Genomic DNA, 12,393 nt, shown 5'->3' on the forward strand with positions numbered 1-12,393 from the left:
TTGTGTCACTCATTACGTGCTGCATCCCTCCACCTTCCTGACTCACCAGTGTGTCGCAGGCTTGCAGACACCGTAAGATTCATTTTCTTGCCCAGAGTGATATGCAATGTTTCTCTTGCCTTTAAAGGTCTGTGCTGAGTGATCATCACACACTAAATGTAACTCATAGCATTAGCATAGCATTTGCGTTAGCATTATGCTAATGCAAATGGCGGGCGTCCTTTTAAACTTTCAAACACCTTTTTTTACTTACTGTACAGTTCCTGGTGTCCAGGTGGGTATAAAATAAAAATGTGAAAATAAAGTACTGTTTTCCTGCTGAATGTGTATGATCACTGAGTTGTACTTGTAGATAGACGCTACAACAGTGGTCTCCAAAATATTCCACATAGGGCCTCAGTGGGGGCAGGATTTCATTCCAACAAAACAAGACGGCACCTTTACACCAATCTGGTGTCTTACAAGTGTAATCAGTTGATTGCAGTCAGGTGCTGCTTGTTTTAGTAGGAACTTCATTGGTTAAGTTGTCGGTACTTGATCGGTTGGAACAAAAACCAGGACTCACAGTGAGTTGGAGACCCCTACGCTAGAATATGTGCTCGTCTGTCAATGTTCATTCAAAATAGTTGAAATTTAATTTCACAGCTGAAAGCATTTTGAGTGAATGTCAACTAAAACTAGACGAAATTAGTCATGAGTTTTTGTCAACAAAAACTAGACAAAGACATTTTGAGATGACTAAAATATGACTAAGGCTAGGTTCATACCGCAGTTCTTAATACACAAATCTGATTTTTTTTGTCATATCTGTTTTTTTGGCGTGCCAGTTCAGACGGCCTTTGTCCATTGAGCCCGTTAAGGTATCACGCATACGAACTAATTCGCAGTCCGAGATGCGCTGAGGAAGCTGACCCCCATGCGCAGGAGCATCAAAACAAATGACTACACATGCTGGTTCAACGCCATTCAGTGGTGATCATATTTTGATTTCCAAAAAGAGGACACGAATATCAGACATAAATAATCCCTGTTTAGTCTTATATTCAAAGTTTAGATGGATCGATAGCAGTCACGCAGTGTCCGTGCATGACACACACACATATGGACAGTTTGCCCCGACTCTCGGCCAGTAAACAATCTTGAAATATTGCTCAAATGGAGCAGGGAAAAAACGAGCATTCTGAGAGTTATCCTCAACCTATTTAATTTTTTTATGACTGATGTCAAGCCTGTCCCTACCCCAAAAGCCGTGTTCAAGGCAAGCTAAGCGCTAACGCACAGCTGCACCACTACAGTAGCGCTCTGTCTCTTGCTCTTTGATGACGTAATTGCTGCATGAATTCCGATTTGGAAGACTTGACAGTTCAGACCGCCGCAACATTTTGGAAAAATGTGGCCCAGATCGGATTTAGACCACATACGAAAGTGACCCAGATCGGATTTGAAATGGTCCACTTCTATGCGACTTGTCCCGTTCAGACCGTCAAGTTAATGCCTCACTCGAGTCGGAAAAACACGAAAAAATTGGATTCATGCATTAAGACCTGCTGTACGAACTTAGCCCAAGACTAATACATTTTATCGTCCAAAAGACTAAAGCCTGAGTTATACTCCCGCGTTGCGGTGATGGTGCAGCGACTACGGCGTCATTCGACATTCGATAGTTCTGCGGTGAGGGAACGCGTTGCTCTGTAATTCACCGCCAAGCCACTAGAGGGATGTGGCGTTATATTTGTACGGTTTTGGGGCATGCTTGTTTACTTCCGCTAGTCGGAGAAAAAAATAAACAATGCAAGATGGAACTCTTGAAAGTAAATATTCTGCTCATCAACACTGAATAAATATTGAACATACAAATGTTGAGGGGCAGGCGAAGCAGAAGACGGTTTCGAGGCGGTCTGGCCGACTTTTGATGCTGCACAGAGAATTTTAGACTCGGGTGGAGAGAGCTAGCTGTGGCGGCTAGCTTCAAACTGGCGTCGAGCACTGCGTTCAAGGTCTGCAAAGCCCTCCAGCCCGATTTGTTTGCCGTGTCCTACAACCAGCCAGTGGGAAGCCATATCAGATTTTTGGCGTCTATGGAACTTCCCAAACTGCGTTGGGAGCCTTGATTTTAACGTTATCATGAAAAGCACTGAGGCACGCTCAATCAGTGATGATGTATCGTGTGTGTGAACTGTCTGTTATTGAAAATTAAAGCAACTCTCAAACTCAAAACAACTCTTTTGACACCAAATCTGTGCTTTATTCTTCATATACTTGAAGTGTGACACGTAAATAAGTCACAGACTCACAGCAAACAAATGTACACAGTAAATGATGAAGTGCACCAACCAAAAATACGACATAAAGTGATAAAAAGTTGGCAGTTTTTGGCCGACTGGGTCACCGCTTCGTGTGGCCACTCGATTCCGAACACCCACGTCTCGGTAGTTCTTCCATTTTTTTTTTTTTTTTTTTTTTTTTCAATCGCCGACCTTGCCATTTGGCAATCACAATAATGTCTTGACGAGACTTGCTCTTCGATGATACTCCCGTCGGCTTGGTCCATTTTTGCGTGTAGAAAATAATGTTTGATTCTATTCTACAATGGTGGTGTTTTCGCGGTAAACCGGAAACAACAGTCTGAGCGGACCAATCACAGTCCGTTTTCGCCACGTCATACACGTCTAGGTGACGCGAAGGTTAGAAAATTCGAGAGGCGCGCGTCAGGCTACGGCGTAGGGTCGTAACTCGATTCTTCCTTGACGGCGTAGGTCTGACGCGGATGTATACAGTGCCTTGCAAAAGTATTCGGCCCCCTTGAATCTTGCAACCTTTCGCCACATTTCAGGCTTCAAACATAAGGATATGAAATTTAATTTTTTTTGTCAAGAATCAACAACAAGTGGGACACAATCGTAAAGTGGAACAAACAAGGAGAAAACTGATCACAGATGCAGCCAAGAGGCCCATGATCACTCTGGATGAACTGCAGAGATAATAATAATAATAATAATGCATTTTATTTGTAATCTACAGCTGAGGTGGGAGAGTCTGTCCATAGGACAACAATCAGTCGTACACTGCACAAATCTGGCCTTTATGGAAGAGTGGCAAGAAGAAAGCCATTTCTCAAAGATATCCATAAAAAGTCTCGTTTAAAGTTTGCCACAAGCCACCTGGGAGACACACCAAACATGTGGAAGAAGGTGCTCTGGTCAGATGAAACCAAAATTGAACTTTTTGGCCACAATGCAAAACGATATGTTTGGCGTAAAAGCAACACAGCTCATCACCCTGAACACACCATCCCCACTGTCAAACATGGTGGTGGCAGCATCATGGTTTGGGCCTGTTTTTCTTCAGCAGGGACAGGAAAGATGGTTAAAATTGACGGGAAGATGGATGCAGCCAAATACAGGAACATTCTGGAAGAAAACCTGTTGGTATCTGCACAAGACCTGAGACTGGGACGGAGAGTTATCTTCCAACAGGACAATGATCCAAAACATAAAGCCAAATCTACAATGGAATGGTTCAAAAATAAACGTATCCAGGTGTTAGAATGGCCAAGTCAAAGTCCAGACCTGAATCCAATCGAGAATCTGTGGAAAGAGCTGAAGACTGCTGTTCACAAACACTCTCCATCCAACCTCACTGAGCTCGAGCTGTTTTGCAAGGAAGAATGGGCAAGAATGTCAGTCTCTCGATGTGCAAAACTGATAGAAACATACCCCAAGCGACTTGCAGCTGTAATTGGAGCAAAAGGTGGCGCTACAAAGTATTAACGCAAGGGGGCCGAATAATATTGCACGCCCCACTTTTCAGTTTTTTATTTGTTAAAAAAGTTTAAATTATCCAATAAATTTTGTTCCACTTCACGATTGTTTCCCACTTGTTGTTGATTCTTGACAAAAAATTAAAATTTTATATCTTTATGTTTGAAGCCTGAAATGTGGCGAAAGGTTGCAAGGTTCAAGGGGGCCAAATACTCTTGCAAGGCACTGTAAGTCGGCCTTCATAAGACTGACTAACTAACACTGAATGACACCCACCCACTACTGTTCAAAGCATTGTAATGTGTGACATCATCAAAGGCTGTGAAATGTATCCATAATGTTGTTATACTTTACGGTAAGCTTTTTCTTTAACTGTAGCTTTTTATGACCTCAAATCCAGAATATCACAACCTTTGCAAATATAGCACTAACCATGTGTTTTCTAATTTTGTGCAATATTAGATAGGCTTCGGTTATTCTGTTTGATTCGTCTTCCAAGGTGCGTATCATTACGAGGATCGCGGGGGTGCTCTAGCCTATCCCTTATAAAAATGAACAGTAGGCGGGGTACACCCTGAATTGGTTGCCGGCCAATTGCAGAGCTTTGTTAATAATTTTTTTAGAATTTTTCAAACTGAGCTATTTTGCCCCTGAATGGGATGCATGAATTTAGCCACAATCCTAACTTTCACTAGAAGCCATTGGTAGGAAGTTTTGCTTTTAGAGGTCACATGAGTTTACACTTCCAAAGCGAGCAGCAGATAAGACCTGAAATATCAGTATTTAAAATATGTAAACTATGTGTGCCTCTCAGTATGATGATACACCCATTCTCACCTGTCATCCACAGCGGCCGTGCTTTTAATACATACTCATTTCTGCCTATTTTTAATTCAAGGGATGCTCCTGTCTGTCATGTCCCATCACATATTGAAAAGAAAAAGAGGTTTGTGTTTGCCAGTATAAAAATAAGTAAATCAGTATTCTGGAGCAGGAGATACAGGCATCTATCTACATGGCAAATGTCAAGGTGATGATACATGATCTCAATAAATAAATACATTAAAAAAACAACAACAAAACTGTCAGAATAGTAAAAAGTATAATGATATTTATTGCCTGGGTGACAAACCAACGAAGAGAGAATAGTCACCTCTGTCAGTGGAGTATAATCTGGACTTGTTGTCACAAATATTTCGCTGTTGAAGGAATAACACAGCCCCCCACATCAGATGTATACATCAGTGGTGATTGCTCTAAGACTGCAAGGGAAGCAGAGCTTCCCCCAAAATATCAAAAAATAAGTGATCAAATTAAGGCTGCAGCTATCACTTATTTTAGTAGTCGATGTAACATATTTATGTCACACTGCTGTTGCCATAGTTGTGCGCTTCCTGTGGGTGTGGTATTACGGTAAAAAGGAACCTAAGGATGAGTCATGTGCACATGTGATGAGAAGCACACTGAATAAAGTGTTGTTCCACTCAAGCATCGGCCTTAAATGTACTTAGATTGAGAAAGTGCATAACAGTCGACTAATCTAGCAACTAGTTAGTTCGAATAATCGAGGAATTGGGAGATGTAAAACAATGGCTTGCTAAGATTGCCCTTTCCAAAAAAGCATTAAATGCGAACACAAAATTTCCGAGTGTTTTTTTCAAACATGAATTACACTTATAAAATAAATAAGAATACATTAAAAACACTGCGCTTAGCCTAAAATGGTATTAAAAATTGAATGAATAAGGATCTAAGTACAACAAGAGAACAACTGGCTAACTTGCAAAGCAAAAGTCCGCTAGCTTAAATGCTATAAAAATGTTTATTTTTTTAACAAATCATTTAAACACATGTTTCTACAAAAAACAGCTAAATATAGCTATAAACTAAATTACAGATGCATAAAAAAACATTAGCTTATGTTGGTCTTAACAGGTAGCAGCTGGATTTAGCCGTGTTAAATGAGTTATGTCATATTCACTGTTGCAACTAGAGGGCAGTGTATCAACCCAAATGAATAAAACTAAATGCAAACACTTTCAAAACAAACCATTATAACGCCACTCTAATTAAACAAATACTCAAAACATCAAAATTTGATTCGAAGCTTTTTTCTAATCAAATTACTGGAGTTAAAAAATTAATCGTGGTAGCACTAGATCAAATGTATAGTGTCGTGTGTACATGTCATCGACTAAATATGCGCTATAACACGCTCAACTCTTGTTCAGAATTAGCTTCTTGTCACTGGTTGCGATGCGGTTTGCTTTTCATTCATTCGCGCAGCTTCTCAGTCCTTTAAGCAGCTTGGTAGTTGTGCGTCTCCAGAGTTGACAGTGCATTGTTCCACTACAGCAGTGCTTTTCAATTATTTTCTGTTACAACGAAGATGTAAATATTTCGCACCCCCCCGCCCAAACTTTCTGCCGCCACTGTAAATAGTACCATTTTTCTCGAAAATTATTATTAAAAGTACACCTCTTCATAACATTGTCCTTTCAAATTGAAGGGAAAAATTAATATAAATCAACTTAGAATAAAGTATACCTTTATTAACATTAACAATTGTTTTGTCTGTAACAGAAAAGAGTGAAGGCGCATCAGTTTGCCTGAATAAAAAAAGTCACATCCAAACTGTTAAAATACACTCAAGGTACATTTTTGACTATTTGATACTGGAAATTAAAACTTATAAACTTATAAAATCAATCAGTAATAATGAATTCAAATGACAGTGTCATTGGATAGAGGGACAGTTTTTTTTGTTTTTTTTTTGCTGCAGGCAGTATCAGCTCTTTTGCTATTGTGTTGGGTTATTTTGCACTGAGCATGCTAACAGTGTATGCTGGTTTACTGCTGTAACATTAACAATGAGACGATTGCTGGCAATATTTGGCACGTTTTCGCTGAAAAACAATCAAGCGGCCTATCAATTCGATTGGGTTCTAAATTCTAATGTCTTTAAATGACGTTTTAATTGATTTGACTTCCTGCTGTCCACTGCAAACATCTTTACACACAGTAAACAGACTGGTCTTTACTCGTGTCCGACTGTATTCTTTTCTGTGTGTTCTTATTCTGTTCAAAAATACTGAAAATGAGAGCGCCACTGCCACCTACTGAGTGGGTGTGAAAGTACACTTTATTCTCGTACGGCAAAAAAAAGTATATTTCCCCGAGGTCACATGCGCCATCCCCGGCATCGCTCAGCGCCCCCCTGGGGGGACGCGCCCCACTATTTGAGAAGTACAGCACTACAGCAAAATGAGACAAGTTATTGGCTAAAGGATGGGTGTATCCCACCCATCGGACGCTATGCGTCTCTGGGGGGGGTCTATGGGCAGTGGGCGGGGCTCGGCTAGCCCAGACGCTCTGCTTCTCTGATCTGTCTGAGGCTGAATCCATTTTTGATTAACAGCGAAACGAGCGAATCAGTGATCTAGTCTTATTAACATTGATGGCAGGCATTATCTGACACTTTCCTAATCATCCTCGCAACACTTTGTTAGGAATCCTGCCCCCTGAGCCCTGCTCCTCCTACAAGTGTGTGTGTGTGTATCTTGATTGCAGGATTGGAAAAATAGGTGAACCTGGGAGCAGGTGCAGTCAATCATCGTTAACAGCTTACTTGAGACCCTGGCCTCACTTCATCACCAGATCAACAACTTTACTCCACGAGTTTGTGACTCTAGTGTTAGTTTTAATCCAAGAATCGTATTGCTTCTATTCAGCTAACTTTCGCTTTGTTTACAGATTCTGCATTGCACGCCTGCCTGGACAGCTCACCTGCTTACTCACCGACTGCCAGCCTGATCATCAGGACACAGACTAGATCCAGACTACCTTCATATTCTGCAATAAACTATTGTTACCACTGCCACCTTGCCTCCCTTATCTGCGCTTGGGTCTCCTGCTCAACCAGAACCATAACACTTTCTTTGTTAGAAACGACGAGTGAAAAATGTAGCTTCCAATTTCTGCTTTTTTTTTTTTTTTTTTTTTTTTTTAATCAATTTTTTTTTGTAGTTGCTTCTGTTTGGAGAATTGACTACTGGCACTCAAGTTTTTATTCCCTACTGAGCAACAGGGGCTGCTGAGCCCCTCCACTGTCACAAAGCATTCACAGACGGACGGACGCACTTTGAGACCAGCATCAGCTACTGGTATACATATTGCTTTAATTCATAGATAGCGATACAGAATATTATATTATTGTATGTTATTACCTAGATGTATTACCAGGAATGTTGATATTTAATTTTCCATTCATCTTTTGATTGCATTCGATACGGTTGATCACAACATACTACTCAGCAGATTGGAACAATGGATAGGGCTTACTGACACCGTTCTTCAGTGGTTCACATCTTATTTACATGATAGGGATTTATTTGTGTCAGTCGGAAACCATCAGTCAGAATGAACCAAATACACGTGTGGAGTCCCTCAATGGTCAGTTCTTGGACCACTCTTATTTAACATCTAGATGCTTCCCTTAGCTCAGATTATGGAACAGTATGACATCTCCTATCACACCTATGCAGATGACACACAGCTCTACATTTTTCTGTCCCCACATGATTATAGTCCCTTAGTCTCCCTGAGTAAATGCATTCATCAAATCAATGTAATGTGCCAGAATTTTCTCCAGTTAAATGTGGAGAAAACAGAAGTGATCATTTTTGGGCCCAAAAAGGAAAGGTCAAAAATAAGCAAGCACCTTAGCACAGTGTCACTTGCAGTTACAAATCAAGTCAGAAACCTAATTATTGACTCAGACCTAAAATTTGATAGCCATCTAAAGTCCGTCACTAAATCCGCTTATTACCACCTAAAAAATCTAGCCAGAATTAAGGGGCTTCTGACTCAATAAGACATGGAAAAACTTATGCATGCATTCATTTTCAGCAGATTGGACTACTGCAACGGTATATTTACAGGTCTTGATAAAAAATCAGTCTGGAAGCTGCAGCAAGCACAGAATGCTGCAGCCAGAGTCCTCACAAATACAAGGAAACTGGACCACATTACACCAGTTTTGAAATCGTTACACTGTCTTCCAGTGAGTCAAAGGATAGACTATAAAATACTACTGCTCGTCTACAAAACACTTAATGGCCTTGGACCAAAATACATGCTTGATTGGTTTGATTCCCATGAAACATCTAGACCCCTCAGGTCATCTGGAACCGGTCTCCTGTATGTTCCAAGAACAAGAACCAAGCAGGGTGAGGCAGCATTTAGTTATTATGCTCCTCACCTTTGGAACAAGTTACCTGAAGGTCTGAAGTATGCTCAAACTGTTAGCTACTTTAAATCAGGGCTAAAAACGCTTGTTTAACACTGCATGTCCATAACTGTCTATATATTTCAATCTATCTCCATTGCTGATTTCAATTATTAGCAGCAGTAGTAGTAGTAGTATTTGTTTTATTTATTTATTTTCATTCTATTCGTAAATAAATGCGATTTTTATGTATAATTTTATTTCTTATTTCGATTGTCTTTGTTTTTACGTTCTATTGATTTTAATTTGATTTTTATGATCTTCATGTGATGTAAAGCAATGTTAAGTGCCTTGTGTTGAATTGTGCTATATAAATAAATTTGCCTTGCCTTGCCTTTTGATGTAAAACCCAGTTAGTTTTTTTAGTTTTTAGTCTATAGTGGAAATAAAGCCACACTGTTCCAATACCGCTGTAAGGGAATGCAAGTCTGAGCAGGTGGCTAGGAAGGCGACAAAAACAAAAGCAACACTCACAGTCGTGACAGGTTGCCCCCGAGTATCCTGTTCCGGAGCAGTCGCAAGAGAAGGTGTTCCATGTCTGTGAGCACAGGCCGCCATGCTCGCACTTGTTGGGAACACACCTGCCACACAACACCACAAGAACACATTGAAAAATTTTGTTAGCACTGAGCTACATTTAGAGCTTAATTAATATTTGTTCCAAAAACTGATTGATTTCCAGATCCCAGTTAAACAGGTTGCGTGAATGTATCGTTGGTTGTCTGCCTCTTTGCAACCCTGAGCAGGATAAGGTGTAGAAAATGGATTATTAACTGTCCATGAGAAAATGGTAAACTAGTTCAACAAGGCATATATCCTACAAAATATCACAGGTTTATTCAGAAATCACTTGGGAATTCATATAGTCATTGTTTTTGAAATGATTATCATTTGATTAATTATTGCTCAGTTCCTTTGTTCTCCTGAGCATAAATTCCATTGTTTGTTTACTCACGCTGGCCTTGGCATCAGGTCCACAGGATCCCTCTTGGCTATCACCCGTTTTTTTCTCCCCGTTGGAACACAGCCAAAAAAAGCACAATATTTCACACGTTGTCCTTGTTTGGTTTCAGTAAAAGGCTGAGGCTTGTTAAAAGAATTCCTCTCACCTTGACACCAAAACAGCTGCTTTTGGATTGCGCCTCAAAGAGTAACTTTCACATCTTTTGATTGACACCTTTTCTCGTGATTAGAGCTCACATCTGTGATTTCAAACAGTTTCATTCGCTTTACACTGAGTGAAGCGCCAGATACGACGGCGCTATCCGATGGCAGCTTAATTACAAACTATTTCTGTCGTTGTCTCAGGAGACAGATGGATTAAGTCTGCTGTTCTCTGCAATACCCAGCCTGCATTGTTGATCATAATAAAGCATAAAACAACAAACGTGTTTAGCAGAGATGTCCCGATCCATCGGGTCCGATCACGTCATTTTCAAAGTATTGGAATCTGCAAAAAAATATCGGCCATGCCTTTTTTAAATATATATATATATATATATATCGATATATATATATCGATATACATAGATATATAAAGATATTTTTTTTAAAAATTAAATCGTTTTCTAATTGTATTTAACATTACAGACATAATATGTTACACTTCATCCAGAGTCTTTAGTTTAGGCTTAAGGTAGGGCTATCAAAAATATCCCGATAACCGCTGCAATTAATTTATTAAAAATGGTGTCACGTTAAAATACTTAACGCAATTAATGTATGCGCTGCACGACTCCCTCACTCGTTGCCGCGCTCAATCTGTTATGACGCCGTTTTGCCTATATAGAGAGATACAAGGCAGCGCAAAATGATTAGAGTGAATTTTGGCAGCCTTTGGAGCCTTTCTTCAATTGGCTGCAGCCTTGCAATCCCTCTCCCTATGATTAGAGATATCATGGGAAGCAATGTGGGGAAGCAAGGTGGCAATTGATCTTTCCCTTAACACCTTAAGTTATTTCCCAAAGCAGAGAAGATATATCCATTGGTAGCACGACGCACAGTCATGGGTCCACTTCCTATCATGGTTCCACTTCCCATCATGCATTGGGGCATGGCTGCAGTATCATTTACTGAAAGCGCAACAAATACACTAGATGGCAACATTTAGTCACAATATCCAAAGTCACAAGTCTTTCTATCCATGGATCCCTCTCACAGAAAGAATGTTAATAATGTAAATGCCATATTGAGGATTTATTGTCATAATAAACAAATATGGTACTTATCTACTGTATGTCGAATGTATATATTCATCCGAGTTTTATTCAATTTTTTCTTAATGCATTGCCAAAATGTATATGATCGTGAAAAATTATCGGGAATGATCGGAAATGAATCGGGAGCAAAAAAAGCAATCGGATCGGGAAATATCGGGATCGGCAGATACTCAAACTAAAACGATCGGGATCAGATCGTGAGCAAAAAAACATGATCGGAACAACCCTAGTGTTTAGTGGGCTCGGCAAGCAAAAACAGGGAAAACTACACCATGTCCCTCAGACTGTGCATCTTTTAACCCAGAGGTCAGGAACCTACGACTCACGATCCATATCTGGCTCTTTTGACGAATGCATCTGGCTCACGGCCAACCTGTAATCATAAATGTGGAACCAGCAGGCTCGCTTGACATAAACGAGCTGTGATGAGCTGATGGTCCATTCACATTGATCTTGGACATTTCAAGCATACGTTGCAAAGATATCCTTCAATTCCGTGCCCATTGGTGGCATTACAGAGCTCGCCTCATGTGGTAAAGGCCGAGTTATGCTTCCTCATTAGACCTGCGCCGTCAAGGAACATCCGATTTAGGACCCTGCGCTGTAGCCTGAAGTGTATCTATTGATTTTTCAAACCCTAAGCTTCCCACTGGCTGGTTGTAGGACACGGCGCACAAATCGGGCTGGAGGGCTTTGCAGACCTCGGACAAAACGCTGGACGCAGTGCTCGACACCAGTTTTGAAGCTAGCCGCCACAGCTAGCTGGTTTTCACCCGAGGCTAGAACTCTATGCGGCATCAAAAGTTGGACAGACCGCCTCGAAACCGTCTTCTGCATCGCATGGGCCTCAACATTCGAGTGTTCCATCTTGCATTGTTTATTTTTTCTCCGTTAAACTAGTCAAGAGGAAGTCAACAAGCATGCCCCAAAACCGTACAAACATAACGCCACACCCCTTTAGTGCCTTGGCGGTGAATTACAGAGCAACACATCACCTGGCCGGAGAACCGTCGCATGACGCCGTAGTCGCCGCGCCGTCACCGCAACGCGGGAGCATAACTCAGGCTTAAGTCTCCGCTGAGCCAGCAGCAGCTATATGAATATAATATAGCAGTATATAAAAATG

At 40.7% G+C, this 12,393-nt stretch overlaps 1 protein-coding gene across 4 annotated transcripts in view; it reads right to left on the reverse strand.

Annotated features, from left to right (window-relative positions):
* LOC130926990 (contactin-associated protein-like 5) overlaps nt 1–12,393 on the reverse strand; it is a 376,038-nt gene that overhangs the window by 117,624 nt on the left and 246,021 nt on the right. For all 4 annotated transcript variants that reach the window (XM_057852402.1, XM_057852401.1, XM_057852404.1 and 1 more), the window contains one exon: nt 9,523–9,629. In XM_057852402.1, coding sequence (XP_057708385.1) covers nt 9,523–9,629 — 107 coding nt within the window. The remainder of the gene's footprint in view (nt 1–9,522; nt 9,630–12,393) is intronic.

Source organism: Corythoichthys intestinalis, chromosome 12 (genome assembly GCF_030265065.1).
Source record: "Corythoichthys intestinalis isolate RoL2023-P3 chromosome 12, ASM3026506v1, whole genome shotgun sequence".
Taxonomy (NCBI): Eukaryota; Metazoa; Chordata; class Actinopteri; order Syngnathiformes; family Syngnathidae; genus Corythoichthys; species Corythoichthys intestinalis.